Source organism: Zonotrichia leucophrys, chromosome 1A, assembly GCF_028769735.1.
Source record: "Zonotrichia leucophrys gambelii isolate GWCS_2022_RI chromosome 1A, RI_Zleu_2.0, whole genome shotgun sequence".
Classification (NCBI taxonomy): Eukaryota; Metazoa; Chordata; class Aves; order Passeriformes; family Passerellidae; genus Zonotrichia; species Zonotrichia leucophrys.
In genome coordinates, this window is record NC_088170.1 from 19,003,049 (window position 1) to 19,029,224 (window position 26,176).

At 36.1% G+C, this 26,176-nt stretch overlaps 1 protein-coding gene across 1 annotated transcript in view; it reads left to right on the forward strand.

Annotated features, from left to right (window-relative positions):
• Positions 1 to 26,176, forward strand: part of ARID2 (AT-rich interaction domain 2) — a 91,866-nt gene that overhangs the window by 28,555 nt on the left and 37,135 nt on the right. The window contains exons 4-5 of the mRNA XM_064701821.1: positions 24,336 to 24,469; positions 25,234 to 25,452. Coding sequence (XP_064557891.1) covers positions 24,336 to 24,469; positions 25,234 to 25,452 — 353 coding nt within the window. The remainder of the gene's footprint in view (positions 1 to 24,335; positions 24,470 to 25,233; positions 25,453 to 26,176) is intronic.

Consider the following 26,176-nt stretch of genomic DNA (forward strand, 5'->3'; position numbering starts at 1 on the left):
AAAGTAAAACATGGAGAATGTTTTTACTTCAGATGCTGTTCTGACATGTTCAGACTATAAACCCATAGTGGGAATATTCTTCTAGTCCATAAAATGTTGGACACGCTTGTGGTGCTGTACAAGTTAATATTTTAATTTTCAGTTTACACCAATTGTATGTCCCATATTTATAGAAAGATATAATTTAGCATTGTGAGGTGACCTGTTACTAGACTGATGATTTCAACAATAGTGGTAAATAAAGTGTGGTGAAATCTGTAAAGCAGAGGGGGCAGAGAAGAGCAGCCAAGTGGTTGGTCACCACGTTGCAGGCTCTGTGTTAGGTAGCTCAGAAGAGGATTGACAACTCTGCCTGTCAGGAGTGCAGCCAGAAGAAGTTACTCAGTAAAGGAACCTAGGTGAGGGATTGAAGGATAGGTAACCTGTAAGGAAGGAAAATGCAGGATGAAACTTGTACATGGGTTTAAAAACACAGAAATACTACCCCCTGCTGTTTCTGATGGGGCATTGGAATACCTAATGCTTAAAAAAACAGTTATATGTCAGCTTTTTTAATGCCTTGTTTCCTTTTCAGCATAACATAAAAAGGAAATACCTAAAGTAGAACCAGCCTCATAAGTAGCACAATCCTTGATTGTGACTCAGAAGCACAAGTTCTGTTTATCTTTGCACTGAAAGCAGGATTTCTACATTTGTTTTGGGTTTTTTTGGGACCCAACGAACAATACTCCTATAGCAGAGAGCCAGATAGTGGGGAAACTCAGAATTTATTGCTTTCATGAAAACCTGTGCATTGGTTTTTGTTTTTCTTTTAATTTGTCTATATCTGAAAGTGATGTAAGCAGTGGTGAATGCTGCCTGTCCTGTGCAGAATACAGTACTTTCTGAGTGTATAATGAAACTGCTGGGATTTTTGTAAGTCAACTCATTAATTATTTTAAATTGAAATGAATAAATAAGTGAGTTGAGAAATGTAGTCTTCTATTTCAGTATGTTTATAACCTGAATTAATTTAGTAATGGATAAGATAAATTATTCAAACTTTAGATACACCCAAAACACATTGAAGTCTTTTGTACAGTACCTTGAAGAATTTAGCTTGTGGTTATCCTGAACTGCTTGCTACTATACATGATACTAAAAAATACATGGCAAAGATTAGAGCTGAGGTTGTGTTAACTGTGACATTGTGTGACATCAGATGTAATTTTAGATGTTGCTTTTGCTGTTCAGTTCTGTGTAATTCAGTGTTTGTAAAAAGTCAGTCCTTCTTCACAGATGAAGTTGTATTTCCTGTTCATCTTTAGATTTGGTATACGTATGCTGGCCCAGCAGGTGAAATAGCATAACTGCTCTGATTCTTCTGAACACTGGTACAGTGTGGTGCTGTTGCCTAGTAAATGCAGATACATGGGTTTACAAAGCAGAAATACTCCTTTTATGCTACAGGAGAAAAGGAAGTTATCTTTTTAAAGCATGGATTGGATGACAAATGCTAAAGACCATGCTTCAGTATGTTCAGCTTTTGTTGCATTTAACAGGGCTCAGTAGGACAGAGTTAGTGTTCTCTTAATATTTTATATTTCAGTTTCTGTGTCTTAAAATGTATGTATTTCTTTTGAGATAGTTCTTGGTATTTAGAGTATCTGCAACATGCCTAAACAAACCCCTTAATTTTATTTATTTATATGTAACTATTTGAACAGAGCTTAGCTTCTTTGCATATGATACGTGAAACAGAATAATATAAAAAAGCATTGTTTTCAGATTCCAAATGTTTTCTGAAGCATAAATGAAACTTTACAAGAACTATTTAGATGACTGTTTTATCCCATTTTGTAGTCAGAGAAATATATCTGATTCTTTGTATCTATTGCTTTTGTAAACATAGTGTGTAATGTCAATATAGTGTTTGAAACAAAAGGGACAATAAGTGATTTCCCAAAGCATTTGAAGGAATCCATACGTAAACTGGGATTAGATGTTATTCTTACTGACTTTCTTTTCCTCATCTCACTTTATCAGCGTGGCATTGACTACAGAGGAACTGCTGCAAGAGTGTAGAGGAAGGATGAGGAGAAGTGAAATTCATGCTAACTTTGGACAGGGTTTAAAAAAACCCTAAATTTAACAGTTTTCATGCCATTTCTTGAGATGGCATTGTACCACGATTTCATGAATAATGTGAAATCCTTTATAGCCATTTACTAGAGGAGTATGGTCCTAGATGGGTTTTGGGAGTCTGTAGAAAACAGGAGGAAGAGAAGAGTATGCTTTTTTAGCCTGTCTTGTGTGCATAGCAGTATAGTAACATGCACTGTGTGTATTGATACTAGTGCATCTTGAGACCCATATTTTTTCTGTTTTTTTTTTTTTAAGTAATCTTTATCCCATCGTTTTTAGAGAACTGGTGTTTGGTTTAGTGGTGGATTTTGTTTGCCTGTTTTGTTTGTTGTGGACTGTCCTCTCCCAGTGCAAATGTTGCTAAGGAGTTTCTTACATGTTTTTGAGTGGTCAAAGTATGTTTCCTTTTTTTACCTTATGCTTTCCATCCACCTGCTTTCATATATTGTTAAGTTATCAGAAGGCTTGAAAGTGTAATTTAAGGAAAGACTGGAAGAAAAATGTTGTGTTTGGTCTGCAGAAGAGAAGACAAAAGATATGTGATAAGAGTTCTTTAGTATGTGAAAGGACCAAGGATAATAGTTAAACTTCTTTTGTGTCTGTTGGAGTTGGGACAGACAGCAGTGGAGGGGGGTGGTTGTAGCAAGTAAAATTTAGATTAAAGGTTTTCAAAAGTTTTCTAATGTAAGCAGTGGGCAGTCATATCCCTATAGAGAATTGGTGGAATCTCCATCAATGGCATTTTTTAAGCAGGTTAGAATAACCTTTTCCAGGAAGGGATCAATTCAGATCAGTACCTGCCAGCTATACTGGGATGATGGACAAGATAGCCTTTTGAAAGGTATTTCTAGGTGTCTTGGGGGTTTTTGGCTCATATCTCAGCACATTCATTGGGAGCCAACTACTTTCAGGAGATATTAAAAGCTCCCCACTCCCCCCACCCCCTCACAGTCTCTGCAATGTTTCCATATTTCACAGAAAATCATTACTTCAATCTCTATAGTATATATGTTGATTTCTATGTTGTATTGTCAGAATATTCCATGATTTCTCCATGAAGATTACTGTGCAAGTAATAAATATTCTTGTATGATAGCACTATCTGACTGAAGGACAGTGCTTCCTTTACAAGGAAAGGTATGACAGTATTAACTTACTCATAATATGTTATCATAATCCACTCTTGATTGTTTAGTTCATAGGTGTTATGTCCTTGGAATTACGAAAAAAGAAAAAAGATCATTCACTATATTGAACTCAGATCAGTATTGAGAGAACTACTGGGTTGCATTTAATAGAACTGTTAATGTGTTAATTAGCTTGCAGTATGATTATGAAGTAGAAGGCATGGGAGACCCTGAGCTGATACAAGAGAGGACTACTCTTTGCCATCTTTGTGTTTGAATACCACATGGTTGTTAATACTTGAAACTTACCAAGGGAGATGCTGCAAATATTGGAGTTGCTGTTCCAGTTCTGAGGGTGAATATGGTCTGTATCTGCATTAGAATGCAATGGTATCAACCATTTCTAATTCTGTTTCACTGCCATTAATGTAGCTCCTTCATGGTGCAAAATTTCCTATGTCTTGTTTGACATGTTAGCAACATTTTTAAGTGATCTCAGAAGTAAGACCAGTGATACCTGGGTTAAATGAAAGTTTTTGCTTTTACTGACAAAAATAATGATCCATGACTGCATTGGTAAATCTGAAAGGTGCAAGAATAGACAAGGCTAAGAAAAGCTTTTCACAATTAGTAAGCAAGAAGTTAGAAGTGCAGACTTGCTCTGTCTGAGAATCCTAATTGGAAATGTGCTCTCTTTTTTAAAGTTAGTGTAATCTTCAGAACAAATTTATAGGTTCTTATACCTTGAATTCAGGAGCAAGCTGTCTTGTTTTTTTAATTTGCCAAATATGGTTGCAAGACAAATGGTAAGTGTACTGTTGCTCTTTTGTGTTTGATATTTTGCATGTAAAAATATGGCTGTTAAACTGAAACAGTATCTTGCACATGATGATCTCATTCTGCTCTTTGCATTATTGCCTGCTGGCAGTGCAGAATATGGAGTGGTATATTGTCTGTGTGTATATATAAAACTGTTATCTTAGAAAAGATACTTTATTTTAATTTAGGACAGCCTGAAGTTAAATGAATTCTTGCCTGCTGCTCTATGAAGCTTGTTTTCTTCTCCAACTCTGTAGCTCATATATGTGTTCATCATAGATTTGGAATTGGTCATCTCACTTGTCTGTTTCATGAGTCATAAATGCTTTCCTTTTGTTAATACAACATGCAGGGCCAGTAAATTACTAGTTCAAGCAGCTAGTGCAAGTATTTATTTGCATGTTTTCATATGTAAAGTGTAGATATGAGTGTCTTGCTGTTAATTCCTAGGTATTTTTGGTAGAATTATGTTAGTTTTATGAAGAATGTTTTCCTGTGATTGTACTCTGTCTTCTCTGAGAGCTTTGGAACCTGTTAACCAAGTTCACCTGTGTTTGATACAAGGAAATAACTTTCTTCTAAATTTCCAATAACTGATTTGAAAATTAGCAGATACATAAAGAAAAGAGACATTAGAAATGTTGGCAGTGAGGGAAGGTTAGGGAGAGCTTGGACTGTATGCATTGCAGGTGGAATGGCTTTCAGCTGCTCAGGCATACTGGATTACACATTTTTGTGAGCCATTTTTACCACAGGCTGGTCCTTGCCTGGTTAGCTGGGAGAGATGGGTCTGTGGGAGCTGCAAGTACTTAACAGATCTCTGTTAGGCACAGAAGGGAGAAGGCAGTGACTGGAAGTGGGGAAATAAAACGGGAGGAAGACTTAAGATATGTTGAACTCTTGTGAAAAGAGTTTTCCTTGGGGCAAAGGGAGAAGTCATCATTTTAAGGGCATATGAGGAATAGAAAGTACAAATCCTTGATTCATTATGTGTGTTCCTCACGGAGATTTTAAAAGTGTGTGTTCTGTTGTGACTCCCCTCAGTATGCTACTTGGTTTTATTCTTTCTGTTGTTGTTGTTTGGTTTGTTTGGGAGTTTTCATGTTTACTAACCTGCTGTGGCTAAGGAACAGAATTACAGAGAATTATCCCTCCTACTCTTTGTGTCACAGGATGTGGATATGGAAATGTATATAGTTATATAAAAATGCTTCTAAATATTTGGCTTAGTATTTTGAAATGTCATGAATAATTGGCACCAAAGAACTCTAAGAACTGAAGTAACAGATGCTTCAAGAGCTTTTCATTTTGTGAAGCAACTAATTTCATACTACGAAACCTAAATTTTAAATTAAAACTTAAACCCCATGGCTTTACCAAGTAGCTATTACAGCAAGTTAACAAGTCTTCCACCAGAGTGCAGTCTTTTCTAAGGATTTCTAACACCTTCAGCTAAGTATCTGCATTTTGCATATAAATATTATTTCTCTGCTGCAGCTATTACAGGCCCACAGTTGACTTTATTTTTCAGTGTGCGTTTGGCTCTTTAATTGTGTTACCTCATTGTGTTTAACAGTTGAGACAAAATTAGGTAAGGTTGGTTAAATGACAAAGTAATGTACAGTAATCAGATTCCAATTAGAAAAAACGTCAGTCTTTCTCATTTTTATTTTTTTTTTTATTCTCTGGAATGAAATACCTTCCTCCACTCTTTCTCATTCACTAAATAAATTCACTGTTGCCTTGTGTCAATAGCTAGATTCAAGCAATAGTACTGTAAGATTGAACTTTTCCCATATGAGTTAATAGGGTGTTAACATCAAAGGCTAATTGTAAGTATTTAAATTCTTTACACATCTGAAGGACAAGCCAAAATACAGCTGCCCAGCTGACAGCATACTTCTAATTGTGAGTATGAGTTGCAAGTCATAGGATGAAACCTGATCCATTTTCCATGTCTGCAGTGAAAATACTTTAAGCTGTTATGTTTGTCTTGTTTGCAGTGAAAATACTTTAAGCTGTTATGTTTGTCTTGTTTAGGCAATTGTCACCTTATTATTGTCATCCTAATTCTATTCCCTGGAAGCTGTAGTCATTCTGTGTGCTGTTCAGTGTAATAGGAAAATGATCATAATTTGAGTTGCCTATAGAGATTGTTGGCAACAACTGCTATAACCCAAGACTATTTGATCAATGGCTTAGATACTTTGTTAGGTATTTGTTGTATAGATACTTCTACTGTGACTTGTTAAGAGAAAGATAGCTTGTGTGCAGGTCAGACTTACTATATCCTGGGCAACTTCAGTTTTCTTTTGGCACAAAACCGTGGTATTGTCAAGAATATTTCTATGTTTTAGTGTCACATCTGCTATTTTAAAATGTCGTGTTACTGTTCATATGAAGAAGTGCTATAATTTCTAGTTTTGACTACACAGTGCTGTTTTCAGCACTTAAAATTGGAGTCTTTGAAATAATGTTTGTGCCCGGCATATCATATTGTATCAATAGCATCATACCATATCATATCATATCACTAAGGATTTTCAGTACTGCTTGAAAACCAGTAACAAACTTTCTGTCATTGATACTGGTGTGATGAGAGGGAACAGTAGAATTTTCTAGAGAAGTCATCTGTCATGCTTAATTTGAAGATACTTTTTAGATAATTGAAAGTAAAATAACACATTATCTGGGAAAGAGTTGCACAAATGAGCTCAAGTAATCTAATGGATTGCTGGTAGTGAAAAAAATGAGCTCCAGCTTCTTTCTCTGCATAGCTGTGAACTCCCACCACTTACTTTTGCACTGGCCTTGGCATGTTTTTTATAATACCCCCCCTCCTGTCCCCTGAGATTTGATGTTTATTAATCAAATTCGACATGGGGGAAAAAACCAGTCCAAGAAAGAAAGAAAAGTCAGGGTATTGCTGGAGTTTTTGGTGAGTGGGGTTGGTTGGAGGACAGCTGTAACGTTAGAGCCTTTACAAAGTAGTATCCCAGTAGTGGGATGGTGTAGCACATGTGAGAGTGAAGGTGAAAGATGGCAGTGGTGTGTTAGGCTGGACAGTCTGGGAAGTGTAACTTACTGTAACAGGAGCTGCTCTTCTGGGGCAGTGATGTAACTTCTGGCTCTTACAGCCATATCCTCCTCTGTGCCAGCTTCAGTGCCCTTCTGACCCCAAACTCAGCTGCTTCAGTCAGTATACATGGCAGAAATCTCTGTATGCACATTCCCATGACATTCTGCTCATGTATACACACCTATGCACCTTAAAATAATTGTTTTGTGCTGTGTGGAAAGAGCTTGGCACAGGGTCAGATGGACACCAGAGGGAGTGGTAATGCTTTGCCAGGGGAAAAGTATCAGTATAGCAGCTGCAGTTAGATCTGCTTCGTTTGCTGTCAGCCGCATTTGTCAGTCTTAGCAGTTAAAAAAAAATAACTGAGGGGAGGAAGAAATGTTGGTTGTCTGTAAAATTTCTGCAAACTGGGTTTTTACTTATGCTTGAGCCCCAAAGATTATCAAGATCCTTTTAACACTGAAAAGATAATTAAGCAAATGTTTGCTTACAGATTGTTTAATCAAATAACTTGACCGCGTTTGTAATGAATTATTTGTTTCAAACTATGGTTGTGGACATTTTGGGTTTTTATAAGTGTAGCACATGACAAACTTGACCAACTCTTGATGTCTTAAATACCTTTTCATTAGGGAAAATACTGCTGTTCTGGCTAGCAGTAATAAATGGTGTTACTATATTGAAAATAAAACAATGGAGTTTATTTGGATTTTTTAAAGACTAGTTAGTAAATTGAGTCAGAGCTTTATTTTAACTCAATCTGCTAACTTGTGTGATGGATATAGTTTCCTAGTCTGTGTTAAGGTTCTGTTTTGGTTTGGTTTTAATTAAAGAAGCCAATCTATGTATGGGATATATCTTAAAATAGTAAGACATTAGAAAACCTGATTAAAGGTTTCCATGTCATTACAGGAAAGCCTAAGGTCTAAATCCTTTACTTGAATCCAAATGAAGTATTTTTAGAGCAGTTTAAAGATGATATGTAACTTAATTGACTTCTATTCAAATACTGTTTAAATTTCTGCCATCATTCAGTTGTCTGTTTGCTGGTTGTATTGTAATAAACCAGTTAATGTGATCCTTATAAGGCCCCAAGAAGTGAGGGTCAATGGGAATAAATACATGGTTACAGGTTTTATTTTAAGCACCATCCCTTCTGCAAATCTATTATTGTTGTGGCTGTGGCAATTAAAAAGAAAAACAGAGTGGTTAAAACCAAAACCAACTCTTCATCCCTCAGTAACAACAAAAGCCAGTGGAAGCACGTGTCACCTAGTGTTATTTGACAAAGTTAGAGGTGAAGTCTAGATTCAATGTAATGGTGCTTATTTTAAGCCGGATGGCTTGTCTTCCTACTCCTCCCTCTCTTGCCAGTGCCGTAATCCAGGGTGAATTACTCTGTACATTGCTGATGCAACTCTTTGTACAGATTTGTAGACATCTACAAATGTAAGGTGGAAAATGCAAGCTCCTACCCTGCCCCCTCCTGAATTTGTCAGTACAGAAGAGGTCTGTGCCGAATTAGCTCATGCTTTGCCTCCACATCTGTGTAGTTTAATTACTGGCTGATTGGATGAAGGTTGTGCCTCTGCAGCAGGAGTACAGACATCCCTGCGGGGCTGTGGCACCTCCTGTTTGGGAAAACCTCTGGCTCAAGGAAGAACTTAGTAAGAAACTACAGCTGTATCCATTGTTTCCTGACTCTGTATGATAAAACTGTCATAGAAATTGTAAAGAAATTGTAAACAAATTTAATGTTATCTGAACTAATATATACCAAGTAGCATAATACTAAGTAGTCCACAAGGTTTGATACGAAATGTGTGGTATAACTCATGTAATCTGCATAAACTCAAGCTGTGTCACTTGCACAGTGTTGGAATGAGTACTGCTAGGGCCTGTTCTGAGCCGATAGAGGAGGCTATTGGTTTTGGCAGCCACACAGTAATAGAAATCATCTGGCTCAAGCTGTTACTGTTGTGAGGTATTATGTTACGTTTGTCCCACTTTCCAAGTGGTGATGTCAGATGTGCATATAAATAAGCTCTTGAGCCATCTAACTGTTTTCAGGTAAAATTGTGTGTGCTTTCTTGAATACACAGCTGAAAGCATCAGTGATTCATGGGCTGATTCAGGGGTGCATCAGATGCCTTTCTTTGAGAGCAGCCACATTTGTCAGCAGGGAGGGGCAAGCAGCTGGATGGTGATGGCTTCAGTTGTCTGATTTTTATCTGCAGCTACAAGTCAGCACCTTATGTTAGTTTGCTCGGTCTAAGGATAAAACTCAGGTCAATACCTGACAAATGGACTTTTGTGCGTTTAAGTGCAACGTGCCTAACACTGTAGCACTCCTTGACTGATGCCTGCTAAATATCACAGTTTAAAAACCTGCTTAAGAAAGGGCTAATACGGTTGTAGTGTAGACAAGTCTGAGGTTGTTGGATTTCTAATTCCATGGATGTCTAGGGATAGTGGTATGGTTTGCAGAAATGTGGATGATACCGAAATTGCATTTTCAGTTTACTTTCATGCTGGGGAGTGAGTTCTATGGCATGCCTGTAATTAAAACTTTTTATGGAATTCAGGTTGTTCCTTATCTTTTTGTTTGCAAAGGGCTAATTAGCTAGCCATAGTCCCTTGTTACTAGATTAGCCACAGGCTATTAGTCATAGGCTTTTTTTTATCCTACCCAGTGTGAGGTCAGACAAATTCTAAGCACTCCTGTAATTGCCTTTAACTGTATGTTACAATAGCATACCATATTTTACATGTTTTTTCTTTTCTAGTCAAAAGTATAGCTATTCCTTGTGCTTCCTTTTGACATGATTTTTCCTCACAAAATTCAAGTTGTTTCATTGGTATCTTAATAAAATAACGACTCAAATTTGCCTTACTGATATTTACGGTTTCTTTTTTTAATGGATATCATTATTTCATAATATTACATCATTTTGATGTATACATAGCTAAAAATAAAACAACTGCCATTTTAGGGCTCTTCATGTACTGTTTCATACTGCTCATGCTCATCCCATAGGCAGCAACAGTGCAGGGATGATGTTATCACTGCTATAACAGGGTTTTTTGTTGCATCATGAAATTACTGAAATTGTCTTTTATAATTTCCTAATTTTAGTCAGCAGTTGCAAACCTGAAATGCTATGGTACATTTTCATTGTCTTTACACTTCAAACTTTTCAGTTATTTTACTTAAAAAACATTTCAAGGATAAAACAAGCTTGTAATCATAGACAGGAAGCTGAAGAAAGGTTTCCAACAATCTTTTTGCTCTCCTCCCACCTTTTTTGGGGCAGGAGATTTGATTAAAGCTTTGGAATCATTGTAAACTTCAATTTTTGCCATTGGTCTTTTTAATAGCTTTCCAAACCTGAAAAGATTTGGAAGTTCCTTTGATGAGATGTTTTTATCGTATTTAGATCTATGTCCAGTAAGCTACTCCAGTTGAGCAGCATCTAGCTCTTTTAGGCCTTGTGTATATTACTTCATATCATTGTCCTTTTTTTACAGATGCCACTTAAAAGCAGCATCACCTATACAAAATTGGTTGTCCTATGGCAAAGCATGGTTTTGATATTACTGCTGGTTTATTGGTTTTATTTTCTTTTCCCTCCCTTCACAGTTTTTAAAGTGAAATGGCTCTAGTTCTTAATGTTTAGAGAGCAGTCATTAACAGGGCTGGGGAAGGAAGCCAGGAATATGATGGTGCTCACCTTCACCTGGTTATTCTGTTATGCTGTTATAGTAACTTTGAGGAGCTGGGAGGGAAATTACCAGGCTTTTTCTCCAGCCTCTTCTACATCATCTGTTAGAATTTATAATCTTCCTCTGTTTCCCTTGAAAGTAAATGTCATTTCATTTCTCCTTCACCTCCTCTTAATCTGTACCATACGAAAAGCTCTGTCTGTGCATTCTGACGGGGTCAGCTACTGCAGGCACATTGTAGCCGGCCATACAGTCAGTGCAGCCTCCCTTCCCTGCCACTGTGCATGCTGCCAGCAGCTTCTTCCCAAAGCCTTCCTTCTCCTCTGCTCTTTGGCTGGCATGTGCTTTATTCTCATATAGGATCTGATTTGCTGAATTATTTATTTTCTGACTTTGGGAAAATTAATTTTGATTTGTTTTCTGGATGCTCTTTCCCTCTTGTTACAAGCCTAGCGCATTAAAGGGAGAGTATAGAGTTCTCCCAGTCTTCACTTTATCTCCTAAATTAGGGTCCTCCTTCCATAATATCTCACTGTTTTTTTACAGTCTTAAACCCCTTTCTTCAATTGTTTTTGTCCTTTCAGATTCTTTTTATGTCTTCCTATAGCTGACAAAATACTTGTGAGATTATGTTGCTAGAATGCAACTTGATACACACAGTTCTAAGGGTACTTACATTTTCTTTTTAAAAGTAATCTCTTTTCTATAGTGGCCACAGTATGTTGTTTTGAAATCATGCATGTGTTATAAAAACTAGCTACCCAGAAACATAGTTAGTTGCTTGTCTATCTTGCATAAGTTTGTTGTAATTCATCTGGTATGCCCCTGCTCCCAGGAGCTTAAAACGTTTAAAAATATTTAATGATGCTTTCCATATTTTTCCCAAAGGAAGCTACCCAGAAGGAATGTTCAGGTTACTTGGGGCATGAATTAGAGCCTCTGGTCCTCTAGGTCCATTACGAAAAGCCCAAAAAACAAACTAAACAACACCCTCCAAACTACCAGACAAGCTCAGTTGCATATTTAGTGGTGAAGACAGAGGGCAACTTGCCCAAGTGATGCAAAATCGATATGGGCTCTATTCCATATTCACACTGGTCAAGTGTAGCACAGCTTGTGTAAGACATGGATTTCAGACTGTTAGGAGAAATTACTGTTAAACTACTTTGGGGTCTGACATCAGCAGTTCAGTGTGTCCTGGATTACCATTGTCCCTCATCAGCTGGCAGGTACTGCTCCCTCTACAGCCTGCTAACTTGAAGAATCTTGTTGGTGACGCTACAACATCAGCCAGTTTATTTCAAGTGTTAGATAACTTCATAAAATAGTAGCTAGCAATGTAAAACTTAACTGCTCTCCGATCATCTTAAGGTACTTCATAAAGTAGGTGCTTTATGTGGTTTGTTCCTTGTGTCACAGTCTTTCCAGGGGATTGGATGTTGTCACTGGCTTAATGCTCTCTATGCTACTTAAGGATTTACTCTTCTCCCCATCTGTTGCAGAGCATGGCTGTTACATGTGAGCAGAAAATACTGAAGATTTATTTTTAGTTTCTTATTTGAAATTTATTTCTGAGAAGGTTTGCTCTTTTGTAGAAATGACCTCTGCCTCTTGGTAGAAGATTGCACTGGTCTGAAGAAGAATCTTCAAAATGTGTCCAGAGCTTATGTGACACTGAGGTAGCCTGGTTTCAGAATATTGAGTACTTAAAGAAAGGGATTAGCACCATATGCTAGTCTAGCTGGAAACTTAAGTAAGTGTCTTTTTTTTGTGGATCTACACTGTTTCGAATTTTTAGCTAGTTTTTAAAAATCTGATTGTTTTAAAGAAAGAGATAATATATACTGCAGAAGTCAAAAGGAAGGGTAAAGGAAATGTAAGTAGCAAATCCAGTCAATTGTATGCTGTAATAATGCAGAATCATAGAATGCTTTGAGTTTAAAGACCATATAGTCCATGGCACACATGCCCTACACACATATCCTCTTGCCATGGTCAGGGACATCTTTTACTAGATCAAGTTGCTCAGAGCCAACCTGATGGTGGCCTTCAGAGCTATTCAAATTTATGTAGAGTGTAGAAGGCTCTGAGATAAGAAAGAATAACATCTGGATGATTATTTAGGAAAATGTTTTTTACATGCCCATAAATTGCTTTATACAGATACCACGTGGCTTTGTAGCTTTAACCATAATGAACTTCCTTCAGTCTCTGAAGTCCCTAACCTGTGTCTCTTGAAAAGTTCACAGTATGTTTATTGCAGGGCATTTGTCTTCCCAGAAGTTATTTCCATTCAAAATGCTAGAAATACAATAAGCCTTACTGGGTTTATGCAGTGTTTGAAAAGGCTGGGTAATCCACAGTGGAGGATCAGGTTTTATCTCCTCTAAACCCCAGACCACCAGCAGGGACTCTACATACTCCAGGCATTTTCTGATACTTAATACCTGAACACAGTTGATACTGAGGTGTTCTTTTTTAGCCTTCCTATAAAAGAAGAATTTCTCATCCAATGTGCTCAACACATTTTTAGTATCTGTATCTGTTTTATATAAGATTAGAGTTTGAGTGGTTTTATTATGTATTTCACAACAGCCTTCTCATTAAGTAATTTGTTAGATTTGTAAGTTGTTAAAAGTAGAGCTGTTGGTTTATTTTTTTTCATTCTAATACTCCAAAATTCTCTTCCTTCTGCCTTTAAAGCAATTTGCAATGATTATCTTCAGTGACGGAGATGAATATTTTCCAACAGGAAATCTGATCTGTGGGCTTTATCTGTATTCATCATGCCTATTTGTTGTCTTTCTTTTATCTTTGTATATATTTTAATGGCTTTACATTGCAGTTATAAAAAGCAAAAAGAAAATGCTTATAAATTCTTCATGATTATTGTGTTGGTTATTGTAAAATGTTTTCTGAAGGAGTGACACTTCATCTGTCATTCTGCTTTCCTCATGCTTTATCAGAATTAGTGTTAAGCTAGAGGCCATCTGTGTAGCATTCGATGATTCTCTGGCTATGTCTATATTAGTGAATTAAGTGTGTCTCAGGCTAATTGACATAACGTGGCTCACACCCATAGTCCTAGTCCCAAAACAGGGTAGTTATATCCAGAGTTATTCTGGGAATGGTCCCCATACCAAGGATGGCTCAATGAATGGTGCCTTCAAATTGCTTGAAAGAATGCTAATTGGCCTGGACAGAAGTTGTTTCAGGCACTTCTTTAGCAGTTTAGTGGTGCAGGCAATTCATTGCCATGCTCAGGAATGCACTGTTGATTTTACTGGTATAGATGTGTAGCCTCTACAGCTTTAGACAACTAAATCGATACGTTACCTCTTTATCATCATTTCTAAATTTGCACTTGGCTGCATTCTCAGAATGCACTGGGATACTTTAAACCACATAACTGCATATTGTTAGGTGATCAAAAATTGTAAGATTAGTCATTATTATCATTATTTTACTTTCCATGTGGGTAGGTTTGTATTTATTTGAAACATACAGGTATTTTTAGGTTGAGTATTTTTATGAAGGTCCAATTGCATTTGTTTTTACAAACTGATTTCTGGGAAGATTTTGAGACAAAGAAAGTAGTTGCTCCCAAGGTGGCTTTTTCCTCTCCACCTGCACCTTAAAGAATTTATGTTCCTACTGTGCAGAATCCCAGCAGTATCCTCTTATTCAGATTTTTTTTTTCATGAATATTTAATCCCTGGTAGAGTGTTCAGCAATTAATTAATGTTGGTATTTTGTTTAATTTACCACATAAATAAGGACATGTAAACTCATACATGTACTTTGATTATGTGGTCAGAGCAGGGAATACAGTTTGACAGAGAAATTGTAAATAAATGTAATTCCAGGAAAAGACTGGTTTGTGATGAAGGCAGAAAAGTGCAACTGTTAAAGTTGCCAGATCTGTGCAGAAAGTAATGGTGAAATTGCAGATAGCTATGTGAAGTGATAAAATGCATGGCTATAAGTTTTTAATAAATGCTTGTAGACTCAATAAGTTTCAGAAACAGACTACAATCAATAGGAGTCAGTAAATTCTATATTTTTATTCTCTGTTTTATGGTTCTGGGATTTTCTCAGTAACTGTTGAATAACACTGAAAGAAGTACTGTGGAAATGTTTACTATGGTGGCTAGAGTAATTGCCAAAATCTAGAAAAACTATTTCTAGACTGCTGTTTTCAAGAGATTCAGATCTACTGTTATTGTACTCGTGTATAATATCCTTCTAATTACCAGGCTTGCTACGGGAACCTCTTGGCCCTTCTTGTCAAAGCGCTGCCAGAATGCAGCAAAGAGTATGGATTAATAATAGGCCGGGGGAAAGGGCCATTTTCCAATAATTAAGATAGTACTTTGACTGTGCATAGTCTGGACTTCCATACCTCATCCTAGAAACAGCTGACATATTTTTTGTCAGGGGTGTTTGATTAATATCCTTAAGCAGCATTTCTGTTGGCAGACTTAGTGAAGTACGCAAATATTTGGGGTTACAAATTTTTAATATTTTCAATTATTTTAAAAAATTAAATCTTTTTAATATTTTAAAATATGAGTGTTACAGATTTTTAGTAATTTGAATTATTTTTAAGTTCAAAGGGTATTTTTTCTTATTACTGCAGTTTGAAAAGTGTATAAACTTCCTAAATTAGAAAAATGTGAAAGATAAGTATTTGTGGTTGAAAAGGAGTATTCAAGTCTTTGCAGATGAGCCAGATTCCAGTTTAGCAAAGTGTTCTGAGAAAGTGTGTAATTTTAATTGTAAGCATGTGATATCTTATTTTGTTCATGTGTTGTGGCATTTTGCCAGTTTATGCCTTTGCAGGATAAATTTATTCTGCATAGACAAGACAAGGTAACTGACTGTTATTGTCTGTGATAATACAGCGAGCTGTGTGATTTGTAAGGGTTTGAGAGAAAGGCAAAGAATTGGGAATTCTTGATGGGATAAATTCAGGGCATTATTGTTGTGAAAATAACTTCAGTGTAATGCTTATCAGGCACAATATTAAAGAATTTATTCCTTGCATACAAAACCCCCTAGTGAAGTTTCTCTGGAAACAGTAATGAAGTCCCAGAAAGTCTGAAAGTGAACTGTCCCTGTGAAAAAATACTGTCTCTCTGGATTTGCATATTTGATAATGGAACTGTGAAACCAAAAAAAAAAACCAGGGAATCACTTTCTTAATCATATGTACTACAAGGCCAGCTTGCATCCTGAATTTGGAAAAAAAAAAACTAGGACAGAATTGCCATAGAAATTTCCTGTTTGGTGAGGACAGCTCTTCATTTTGTGCTCTGATATAATGTTGTGTTGCTGTAACAAGTATTTCTTTCTCCACTTTCTTTTGTGCTACCTGAACACACACACACAAAAAGTATTTCTCCAATTTAAATTTCATAATGATTAAATAATAAGAGACGTAATGGTCAGGTGAAGCTATACTTGTTTGTAATATGTGTAGTTTTTATTCATAGAGTAATTAAATATTTGTAGGATACTTATATAGGCCAGTTTAATGTGTTTAATGTGCTTTTGCTCGAATCTGATCTGGGGAGTATCGAATAGATTTTTAGCTTTGGTATTTGACAAAACATAAACCACTATTTCTTAATGGAAACTTCTGTCTTTTAAACATGTTCTAAGTTACCAGGTTGTGTAGCAATGATAACTTTGTTCTGATTTTTATTTAAATTAAGTATGTGTTTTATTTTTTTTTAATATATTCTTGTTAAATACACTTACCAGATAAACACATCTGTTGGCAAAACACCACCCAGTCCTAGGATAGGTTTGTGAAGGAATCCACATAAACAAATAATTTTTACTTTAGTATTTATCTTGATACTTCACTTAGTGACCTAAATAGTGTTCACTGAGAGCATGTTTTAGCATTCTGTGCAGACTGTTTTACAAGACGTGCTATTTATAACTAATGCTATGTCGGAAGCTGCATTTAGTTGAAAGTTTTATTATTACTGTCACAATACATATTACTGTGTAGAGGTATTCATTTGTATTGCTGCCAGCTTTGCAGTGGATACATGAATACTTGAAATTGTTACAGTGGCTTTCCTGATGTCTTGGTATTTGGGATTTGGGTGATGGTCTGAAATAAGGTGACCAGTGTGGGCAGTAGTATGTTGTGTGCAGTCGCTGTGCTGTGGGCACACCGCACAATGCTTGGTTAAAATTTCCTGCATGGGCCTACAGGAGTTCTGAAGTTGTGGTACCATCTGTTTTAGTGAATCTTTGCCATTCAGGTACTCTTGTGTTCAGGCACTGTGGAGAAATCTAGACAGTTCTGTACATGATTTCTCTAAATAGATCAACTTTGGGGTTTTTCAAGAATTTGTGAAAATGTGATGGAGATAATAATAACAAATCTAGAGGGTGCTGATGTTTTGCTTGAAGAGCTAAACTCAGACTGCAATTATACTTGAGATTTGATGAGCTGTCATCCTAGATGGAAACAGAGTGACTGTAGTATTAGTAAGAGGAATACGTCTGGGAATTGCCTTTGTTGAAAAGATAAAGATTGGAGAATTAATACTGTTAGTAATTGTACAGCTCATGTATTCCTGGATGTGAAGCCCAGTGGGTCTGATAAAACAGCCACTGAAGCAGTAAGAGGTGATGCTGTATTTGAATTGTTATGGGGAAACAGTGGGAATACGTAGAAGAGTTACTCCTGTAAAGGAAGTCTGGACCACAGCTGTGGATCACAAGTAGATTGCATTTAAATGAAACTGAAAAATAAATTAAGACAAGCTTTACATAGCAGTGTATTTATCTAGAATCTGTTGGAGTTGCTGGTAGTGCAGTTTCTTCAGAGACTGATGTCATCCTCCAGCCACCTCAGTCTTTTGAAACTGCTCTCCAGCAAAAGCACTTTAGTTAGCTGATAATATATCTTATATTATTTCCCTTCTAAGCTGGAGCCTTATGAGTATGAAAACATGAAATAGGATCTTAATTTCTTTCCTCTCGGTGTTCCTATAGATACTAACGAGGTATTTTCATTAACTTGAATGATTTATTTTTTTTTCTTTGAAACATTGACTTTTTTTTCTTGTAATGTCTAATAAAGTGAAACTTGGAGGGTTGCTGATGCTTATAACTTTTACACTTCCTTCCAACAAAGATTAACAAAGATTGCCTTGGAAAAGATTCAGAACTTCATGAAGACATGTATTTCCTCTGTTTGCAAAGATTTCTTGGTAGGATAAGAATGTTATAACGAAATTCCAACCAAATTGGACCATCTATCATGTAGTCTTGTGTTACAAAATGTGGCACTAAAATTTAACGTATTTAAATTCCATGTAAATGCAATTGTAGTTTGTATGTGATTGTGTATAACAGGCTGGGGCTGTTTAATCTGCACAAGGCCTTCTGAGTTTGCACACAATTCTCCTGAAGTGTGACAGAGCCTGTCAGGGTGGAGGCTGGATGGTAGAACCCCTGGTATGGTGTGTATGGTCTCATGGGCCCACATGGGACCTCATTCCAAAGAGGCCAGCGCAGCCTGGTTGGGACAGTATCCAGCGTGCACACTGTGGGACGCTCCACCAGGTGTTTGAAAAGCACAGCTCTTGGAGTTTCATATTTGTCTGCCATGCTGGTCAAGTACAGCATTGAGAGTCTTGATCTGTCAGCCTGTCCTATTAGGTGGTCACAACAAACCAGAAATCAAACAAACAATGCTGAGCATCACATGTGCCATGTTTCACTGGAAGCCTTATGTGAGATAGTCAGTTTCTGAGGTAGACAAGGTGAAGATGGAAAATGCAAATTGTTGTTGTTGAAGGATTCAGCTGCAAGCATCAGTTCTGACAATAATTGGGTTTAACTGTTGAATTGGAATTCGTGGTGCCCTCAGGGCCAGGGGGGGAAAAAAACCCAACCTGAAAAGATTGTTGGTGACACTGGCAAAACACTTAGACATGAGATCAAATTTGAGGCAGTTTGTTGGTGCACACTAAAAGTTTGAGCAGAGCCTTGTAGCAAGTTTTTGTGTTTGCCATTTTCAGAAACTACTTACGATAATTCTTGGGATAGGAATTTAGTAAGTGAGCATCTATGAGATGAGTAAATGAGTGGTACATTGCAGCAGCAGCATTGTTAAGTTCTAAGCAGGATTTTCATTGCAGTGTGTGGCACCACTCTCCACTGTGTGTGCCAGCAGCAGAGTTAAGTTTAAATGCTTTGGCCTTGCTGAGAAACAGCCTTCTATGGGATTAAAATACTGCCTGCTATTAGGCTTCATAAATGGATTGGATTTTCAAGTAACTGTATCAGGCATAGATTCAAGCTGTAGGACTGCAATGGATTTTCTAATAAAGATGGTGTATTTTTGAAAAGGTTGTAGCTTTTGATTGGCACCACAAGTTCATGATTTGTCATGGGTTCCTTAGTCCTTCTGAGTTTAGAACAAGCGTCATGTCGAATTAGGGGCAAAGAGAGACTATATGCAACACTTCTCACTTAAAGTAATACAAATTGGAATATTCAATAGTGTGAAATCCTTATTACAGTCATGGTTTTGTCTCATGGTTATATAGGATGTTGTTGTCAATAGTATTGCAAAGAGGGAGAGGGAGTACAAGTGAATGAGCAGGAAGAGTGTGTCTGTCTTGCATCATGATGGGTGGTGTTCAGGCAAACAGAAATGGTGCAAGGTCATGCTGTCAGTCTCCCACTAGCAATGCTGTTAGAAATACAGTTCCAAAAAAGGTGATGTGGAGAGCTGTGGTAGAAATGGTACCTGGTTGCTCTTCAGCTGAGTAAAAAGGTGAGGAGGGAGCTGATAGTTGGACTGTGATAGTTCATGTTGTGTTTTGCCAGACATTAGCTTAATGTTTTGGTGCATTTATTGTTTCCTGGTAAAGGGAGCCAAAATATCCAAATGAGCCAGATGTTTAATACTGTTACATGAACCAGTTTCTGGTATACTCTAAGCCCATTCAGGGCTACAGTTTATAGAAAATTATACATGCCCCTAGATGTACCTAGTGTGGGCTTCTTTTTGTTAGTATTTTTTCCTAAATATCTGAAAACAAGCCTAAAAATCACTGGGCTGAATAAAAGCCTATGTTGTTACTAAATAAGTATTTTGCATGGACAAAAATATTACTCATCTTCAGAGAACTTTTTTCTCACAGACTTGAATGGAACAAAGTGACTTACTGCTGTCAGAGGAACAGAATGAGTAATAGGAATTTGATTTTTAAAGAGATATGATCTTTTGATTTCCAAGTCAAGACATCCTGAAAGTAACTCAGATTTTCAGAAAAGATCAAAATTTCTTGCCCTTCAAAAAGTAGCTGGTCTGCATGTGTCTGTCTCTGGTTGCCCACGTATTTTCCTATTTTTCAGTACTTGGCATATCCTGTTCTGGCTATTCACCAGAGCTCTGTGAGTGTGTTTTGTTGTTTTTGGGGGGTGGTGATGGTATTGGTTTTGTTTGGGGTGTGTAGCTTTTAAAAAAATTATTTATTGTTCCATTTATTTCTTTATTTAATTTAAGCTAAACCTCTCTGAACAGAGGAGTGATCCAAGCTGAAAAGCCAAGAGTGGCTGTAAATGGGTTTCAGTGCATTTCAGTTTCTTCAATATTTTGTTTCATGTGTCCAATGGGTAACACCAGTTCAGGGTGCCATGCTAACTGTGTGGAGTATCTTTCTTCACAGGTACAGAAGGAAGTATTCCTTAATATTCCATCTTCACCAAGGCTTCAACATAGTACTTAAATGGGATTTTTAACACTTTTTAAAAACTTTACTATCCCATATACATTGTTTGCTTTATTAATAATTAAATTCTGGTCTTGAATTTAGCTAGTTGCTTTAATTCTTTTTTGTAGATAATAGCTGCATCTTTCTTTGTTGGGATCTAATTGTTCAGTTGGTATTGAAACTAAAAGAGAAGTTCAGAAAACTGATATTGCTGATGTATACTGCCTGGGACTTTGTGAAATTAAGGAAGCATTCTGAATTCCTGAAACCCTTTTTCTGTGACCAAAGTATACCTTTCTAGCCTATAACTGCAGATCCAAGTTGTTTTGAAACATGAAATTAGCCATTGCAACTGATTATAACATATGAGCATTTGCGCAACTGTTTTTCAGTAATAGAAAAGCTCCATTTATTATTTTTAAATTTCTTGTGTATTTAGAGCAAGACGTGTTTATGCTGAACTGCTCTGCTGTTTGCATAGTAGCTATATGCCAGACTGTTCAGATTAGAATTTAAGACTAGTAAAGCCCCTGTACAAGCTAATTTTACAAAGCTTCTTCTCTATACTGAAATTCCAGGCTGTGCATTCTCTCTACAGGAAACAAAAGGAATGTTTGGAGGATGGAGATCCGTACAGCTGTCTGTAAACAGCTGGTACTTTTGTAGCATAAAGGAATCATACTGAAGAGTCTATTACAGTCTGGTTATTATAGTTGAAATTTAGTATTACTGTGCTGTTACACACAATGGATTGACAAATAGTGCATCATCCTCCCTGAATACTGGAAGTGTCTTAAAGAGAATAAAGTGTGTTAGAGGTGGGGAATGTATTTCTGTTGTTTGGTTTGAGGTTTGGGTTTTTCTTGGGGTGGGAGGAAGGCAGGGTTTAGCATTTGTAACTGATGCTTTGGGATTACTGAGGGCTTTATTTTGTAAAGTTTTCAACTTTTCCCTGTCAAACTTGGTAGTTTGGGGTGAGATAAGAAAGGAGGATCCTTCTTTGAAGAGGTAGAACCTGGGTAAATTGAATAACAACATAAAGAGCTCAGAATTTAGTAAAGTGAAGTCAATCCTTGCATTGGCATGGGGAAAGATTAGATCATCACTTAAAAGTAATTTGAGTCCTGGTTTCTTGTTAAATGCTTAATAAGACATTTGTGAGAACTTTATGACCATTGTCAGCACTGAACAAATTATGAACATTTTAGTTTGCAGAGGTCTTTTAGTATGTACCTAAATTTTTTTCAGAGGGGGAAGAAAGGAAGTAAATTCTTGAACTTTGAAATTTTCTATTTTCAGTGGAACTGCTTTAACTCATTTTAATAAATTAGATATTAACAGAGGAGAACATCTAGGATATTCATATTGTTCAGCTTTCCTGGAATATGGCTTTAATAAAAAGCATAAGGTTAAGTGTATATGCTCCATATAACACTATGGAACAACATGAGCTATTTTATGATATATACATTTTTACAATGTATATATACATTATTATGCATTATATACAATATATAATACAATTACATAATTACATTTACAAAATGCAATTACAAAAAATATATATTGTATTATATACATTATAATACAATATATATTTTTAATGCTTAAATAGATGTTCAGTCTTGGTAGAATAGACAAGTCCGGAATAATTTGCAGATTGAGTACTATGTGTTTCTGTATAGGTATTTTTACTTCATCTTATTAAATGTGTCTGTGAAATTTTATTTCAATAATGAAATTGTTTTAAGCTCAGGCTTTGACTCAGACCAGCAAATACAAGGAAATTAGCTCTAGCCCCAGCTTTTACTAGACAAGCTACAGCAGTGTAGCTTCTGCCAGTGTAGAAACAGTGCATGTGGCATCCCTGGCTATGTACTCCTGCTCCAGAGCTAGTATTCATCTGACCCCTGCTCAGTTTGAAAAATGACTGGAAAGCCAATGTAGAATCCTCCTGCTTTTCTGAATGAGCTCTCTGCAGAGTGAGTGATGGGACAGAAAAAGGGAAGGTCAGGCTGTCTTTGAACTGCTCTTTTTGGCTTTGACCATAAATGCACAGGCTCTGTTAATTAAAATTGATTGGATTGCAGATTTGATTCATCTAGATGTAAGATGTAAGCTAAAGGAGAGAAGTGGGATAAAGGGTAAGGAAATGTAGGGGAAGAGAAAGTTTAGGGTTTAGATTTTAGAACAGGGTTGAGTTATGACTTTAAAAACTGATAAACAGTTTTAGAAGGTTTTACTTTCTGTGCAGATACTTGGTTGAAGTTTAACTCACATAAATAAGTATTTTTATTTTAAATATAAAAGCAATCATATTTAAGTGTAAGTTTTTAGTCGTTTCAAAAGCCTAAAAGCAAATGACTTGCAAGGAAGATTTTTGCTTAACTGACTCAAGAGTTTATGTAATAAGGAGGGGACTCTGGCAATGGTTCATGTAACAATAGCATATGTAGTACTTGGAATATCCTGAACTCTAGTCAGACATGAATGGTATTTGCATGTGATACAGTACAGCATCATTTGCCTTATTAGCTCTGATGTCTTTCATTTCTTCTGAAATGTGCCCTTTTCTTAAGAAAAAAATTGTTTGCTAACACATTAATGGTATGGTTATGTCATTGATACCTCACTTCATGAAATAATTACTAATTTAATGAATGGGAAATATTCCTCAGAGGTCAGTGGGAATGCTATTTCCTTAAAATCTTTCTGATTTACCATGAGTTAATTACTTCAGTGTCTACTAGCAAAGATTATACAAAAGCTTACTCATATAGTAAATATTTTAGCATATACAAAGAGAAATATAAATGTTTTAAATTCTTTTCTGACTTTACAATATTTTTATTCTTTTATTGACCTGGCATTGTCATTTTTCAGCACAGTTAAAATCTGTATGTTTAGGCAGCTTTGACCTTAATTTCATGAAGGGTTTTCAACTGCATATCACTGTGAAGTTAATGCTACAGTGGGTATTTTAAATTGACTCTATATACTGGAGTGTAGAAGGTTCTGAAAGTTACATTTCTAATACTAAATTAACTGTCATTGAGGTAATTAATTTATCAAACTGCTTGACTGTTTACTTTTTGTATATATAGGTTTTGTGCTTAAAGTCCATTTTTTGTACAGTACATCAGCTTTTTTTTTTCTTAAGAGGTTCAAAGGGATTTCCAGTGGTTACTAGCTGCAGTTATGGCTCTCAAGTTCCTGAATTGCTGCCCTTGGAATCCCTGAAGTCTCTTACTCCTGTGTAGTTGTTAAGACCTAGTGTGCAGTTTCTCTTTAAACAAGGAAAAAAGAAATAAGTATTTTTTCTGGACTTGACCTTGGTATTGGTGTTGTGTATGTGTTGGTAGAGAGTACAGAGTAGTTTTTATGATGCTTTCACTTGCAGACTTACTTTGAGTAGCAAAAGTTGATTTTTGCAAAACAGACTTAGCGCAAAGGGGAGCAATTTGATGCAATTTATCTAAGTAACATTTTTGAAAAATGTGAAAAAATTGGTATATTAAGCAGTAATTACACATATCTACATTTCTCTGTCACCTGTTGTCAGTCTGACTCAGCATTTGTTTTTCAGCATCTTGATTATTGTTTCCAGTAAATCTTCGTGTTTCTAGATTGCTTCCTTTGGAAGTTCTGCTTTTGGAATAAAAGATTTAGCTGCACTAAAACCACATTCTTTTAATAATTTTATTTCAGTTATCTAGAAAAGTATGAAAAAGTCCATCATTTTGGAGAGGAGGATGATGAGGTACAACCAGGCAATCCAAAGCCACAACTTCCTATTGGTGCAATTCCAACTTCCTATAACTACCAGCAGCACAGCGTGTCAGGTAAATTCTTGAGAGTGAAAGTGCTATTTCCTTCATGTGTGTGGGTGCATTTTTGGGTTTTTTTTTTTTTTTTTTTTTGACAGGCTGCAGAAATAGTGCATAGATACATTTGCAATAATATTAAAACCATCAAATCTGTAAGACACTCAAATGATTAGTTTAATACACTCAAAAACCTTTCCACTGTGAACCAGAAGAAAACAAATATTAAAATCCATAAGCTATTTCTTCTCTTTACAAATATTATCCTTGCTAATTAGTAGAGCTGTGTAGTTACTTGTCTTGAAAAAAATTACCTTGAAAATTTGCAGTGTGTTTCTTTCAATCTCTAATTTCTCCACAGAGTCAAATACTTGAATTGAGCCTACAGTTATTTAAGCTTTAAATCAGAAGCTGGTGGGCTTTGTGGAATGGACGTGTAATTTGTTGTGTAGAAATAGACTTCAAATTGTATTACAATTCCATTCTGCTTAATTAAAGCTTCTGTTTTGTAAGCTTTTCTTTGGGAGAACAGGCTACATTGTTGCATTCTGGAGCTGGCAGAGGAATTGATATGTAACTAGAAAGGTACACAGCAAAGTGAAATGGGTTCTTGTGTTTTTGCCAGACAAAAAATACATTGAATACTGTGAAAGCTTGTTTAAAACGGCAATAATTTATAAACAAACTTTTTCCAAATTCTTGCTTACAATAATATTGCTTTTTATATCATTTCAAGATTGAGTGTAGCTGTGAAAATGTTGTTGATTGTATTTTTTTTTTAGATTATCTTCGTCAAAGCTATGGGCTGTCTATGGACTTAAACTCACCAAATGACTATAATAAGTTGGTGCTTTCACTGTTATCTGGACTCCCAAATGAAGTGGACTTTGCAATTAATGTGTGTACTCTTCTTTCAAATGAAAGCAAGCATGTTATGCAGCTTGAAAAGGACCCTAAAATCATCACTTTACTGCTTGCAAATGCTGGGGTGTTTGATGATAGTAAGTATATATCAACATTTTTGCAACAGAAAGCATCCATACCTGTTGTAGCATCTTTCACAACTCATGATCATTAAAATGTTAATAACTTACTTCACAGTAATATATCTAGTTTTTCCTCTTGTCTTTGATTACAGGTTTTATCAAATGTAACAAATACCTTTTAAGTTAGTTAATCTTAAAAGTCTATTTTACAGGTTAGTGAAATGTAAGAATTAGTTTTTTGGTAGTGAAGTTCAGTTGTTCAGGATGCTAAATTTACAGCACTGGATTTCCATCTCTTTGTAGTGTATTACTGTTTCCTTTTGAATTTGTAGGACCATGCTGAGTTTCTGTAATTCTTTTTTAATGGCAGTGCATATTTAAAATTTAAGTCAAAGTAGTCTGAAAACAATGTCATGCTAACATTTTTGTCCTGATACTTCACTACACATTTAACTGCAGTGAAATTCAGGTTATAAAACTCAGGGGAGAAAAGTCTTAATCAGATTTTCAGAATTACTTAATATGTTAGCACATAAGTTTTACATGAGGGTTGATACCTTCAAAATACTAAAGTATGTCAGATAAATTCTTCAGATTTTTTTCAGTGTGAAAGAAATGCCTCCATGCCTAATAATTCCTTGTTAATGGCCTCCTGTCAAGAGAGGAGCAAAACATAAATTAACCTAAACCATTGTAAAATCATAACAGTATAGCTTTTATCTTGGGGTGATGAGGAGGA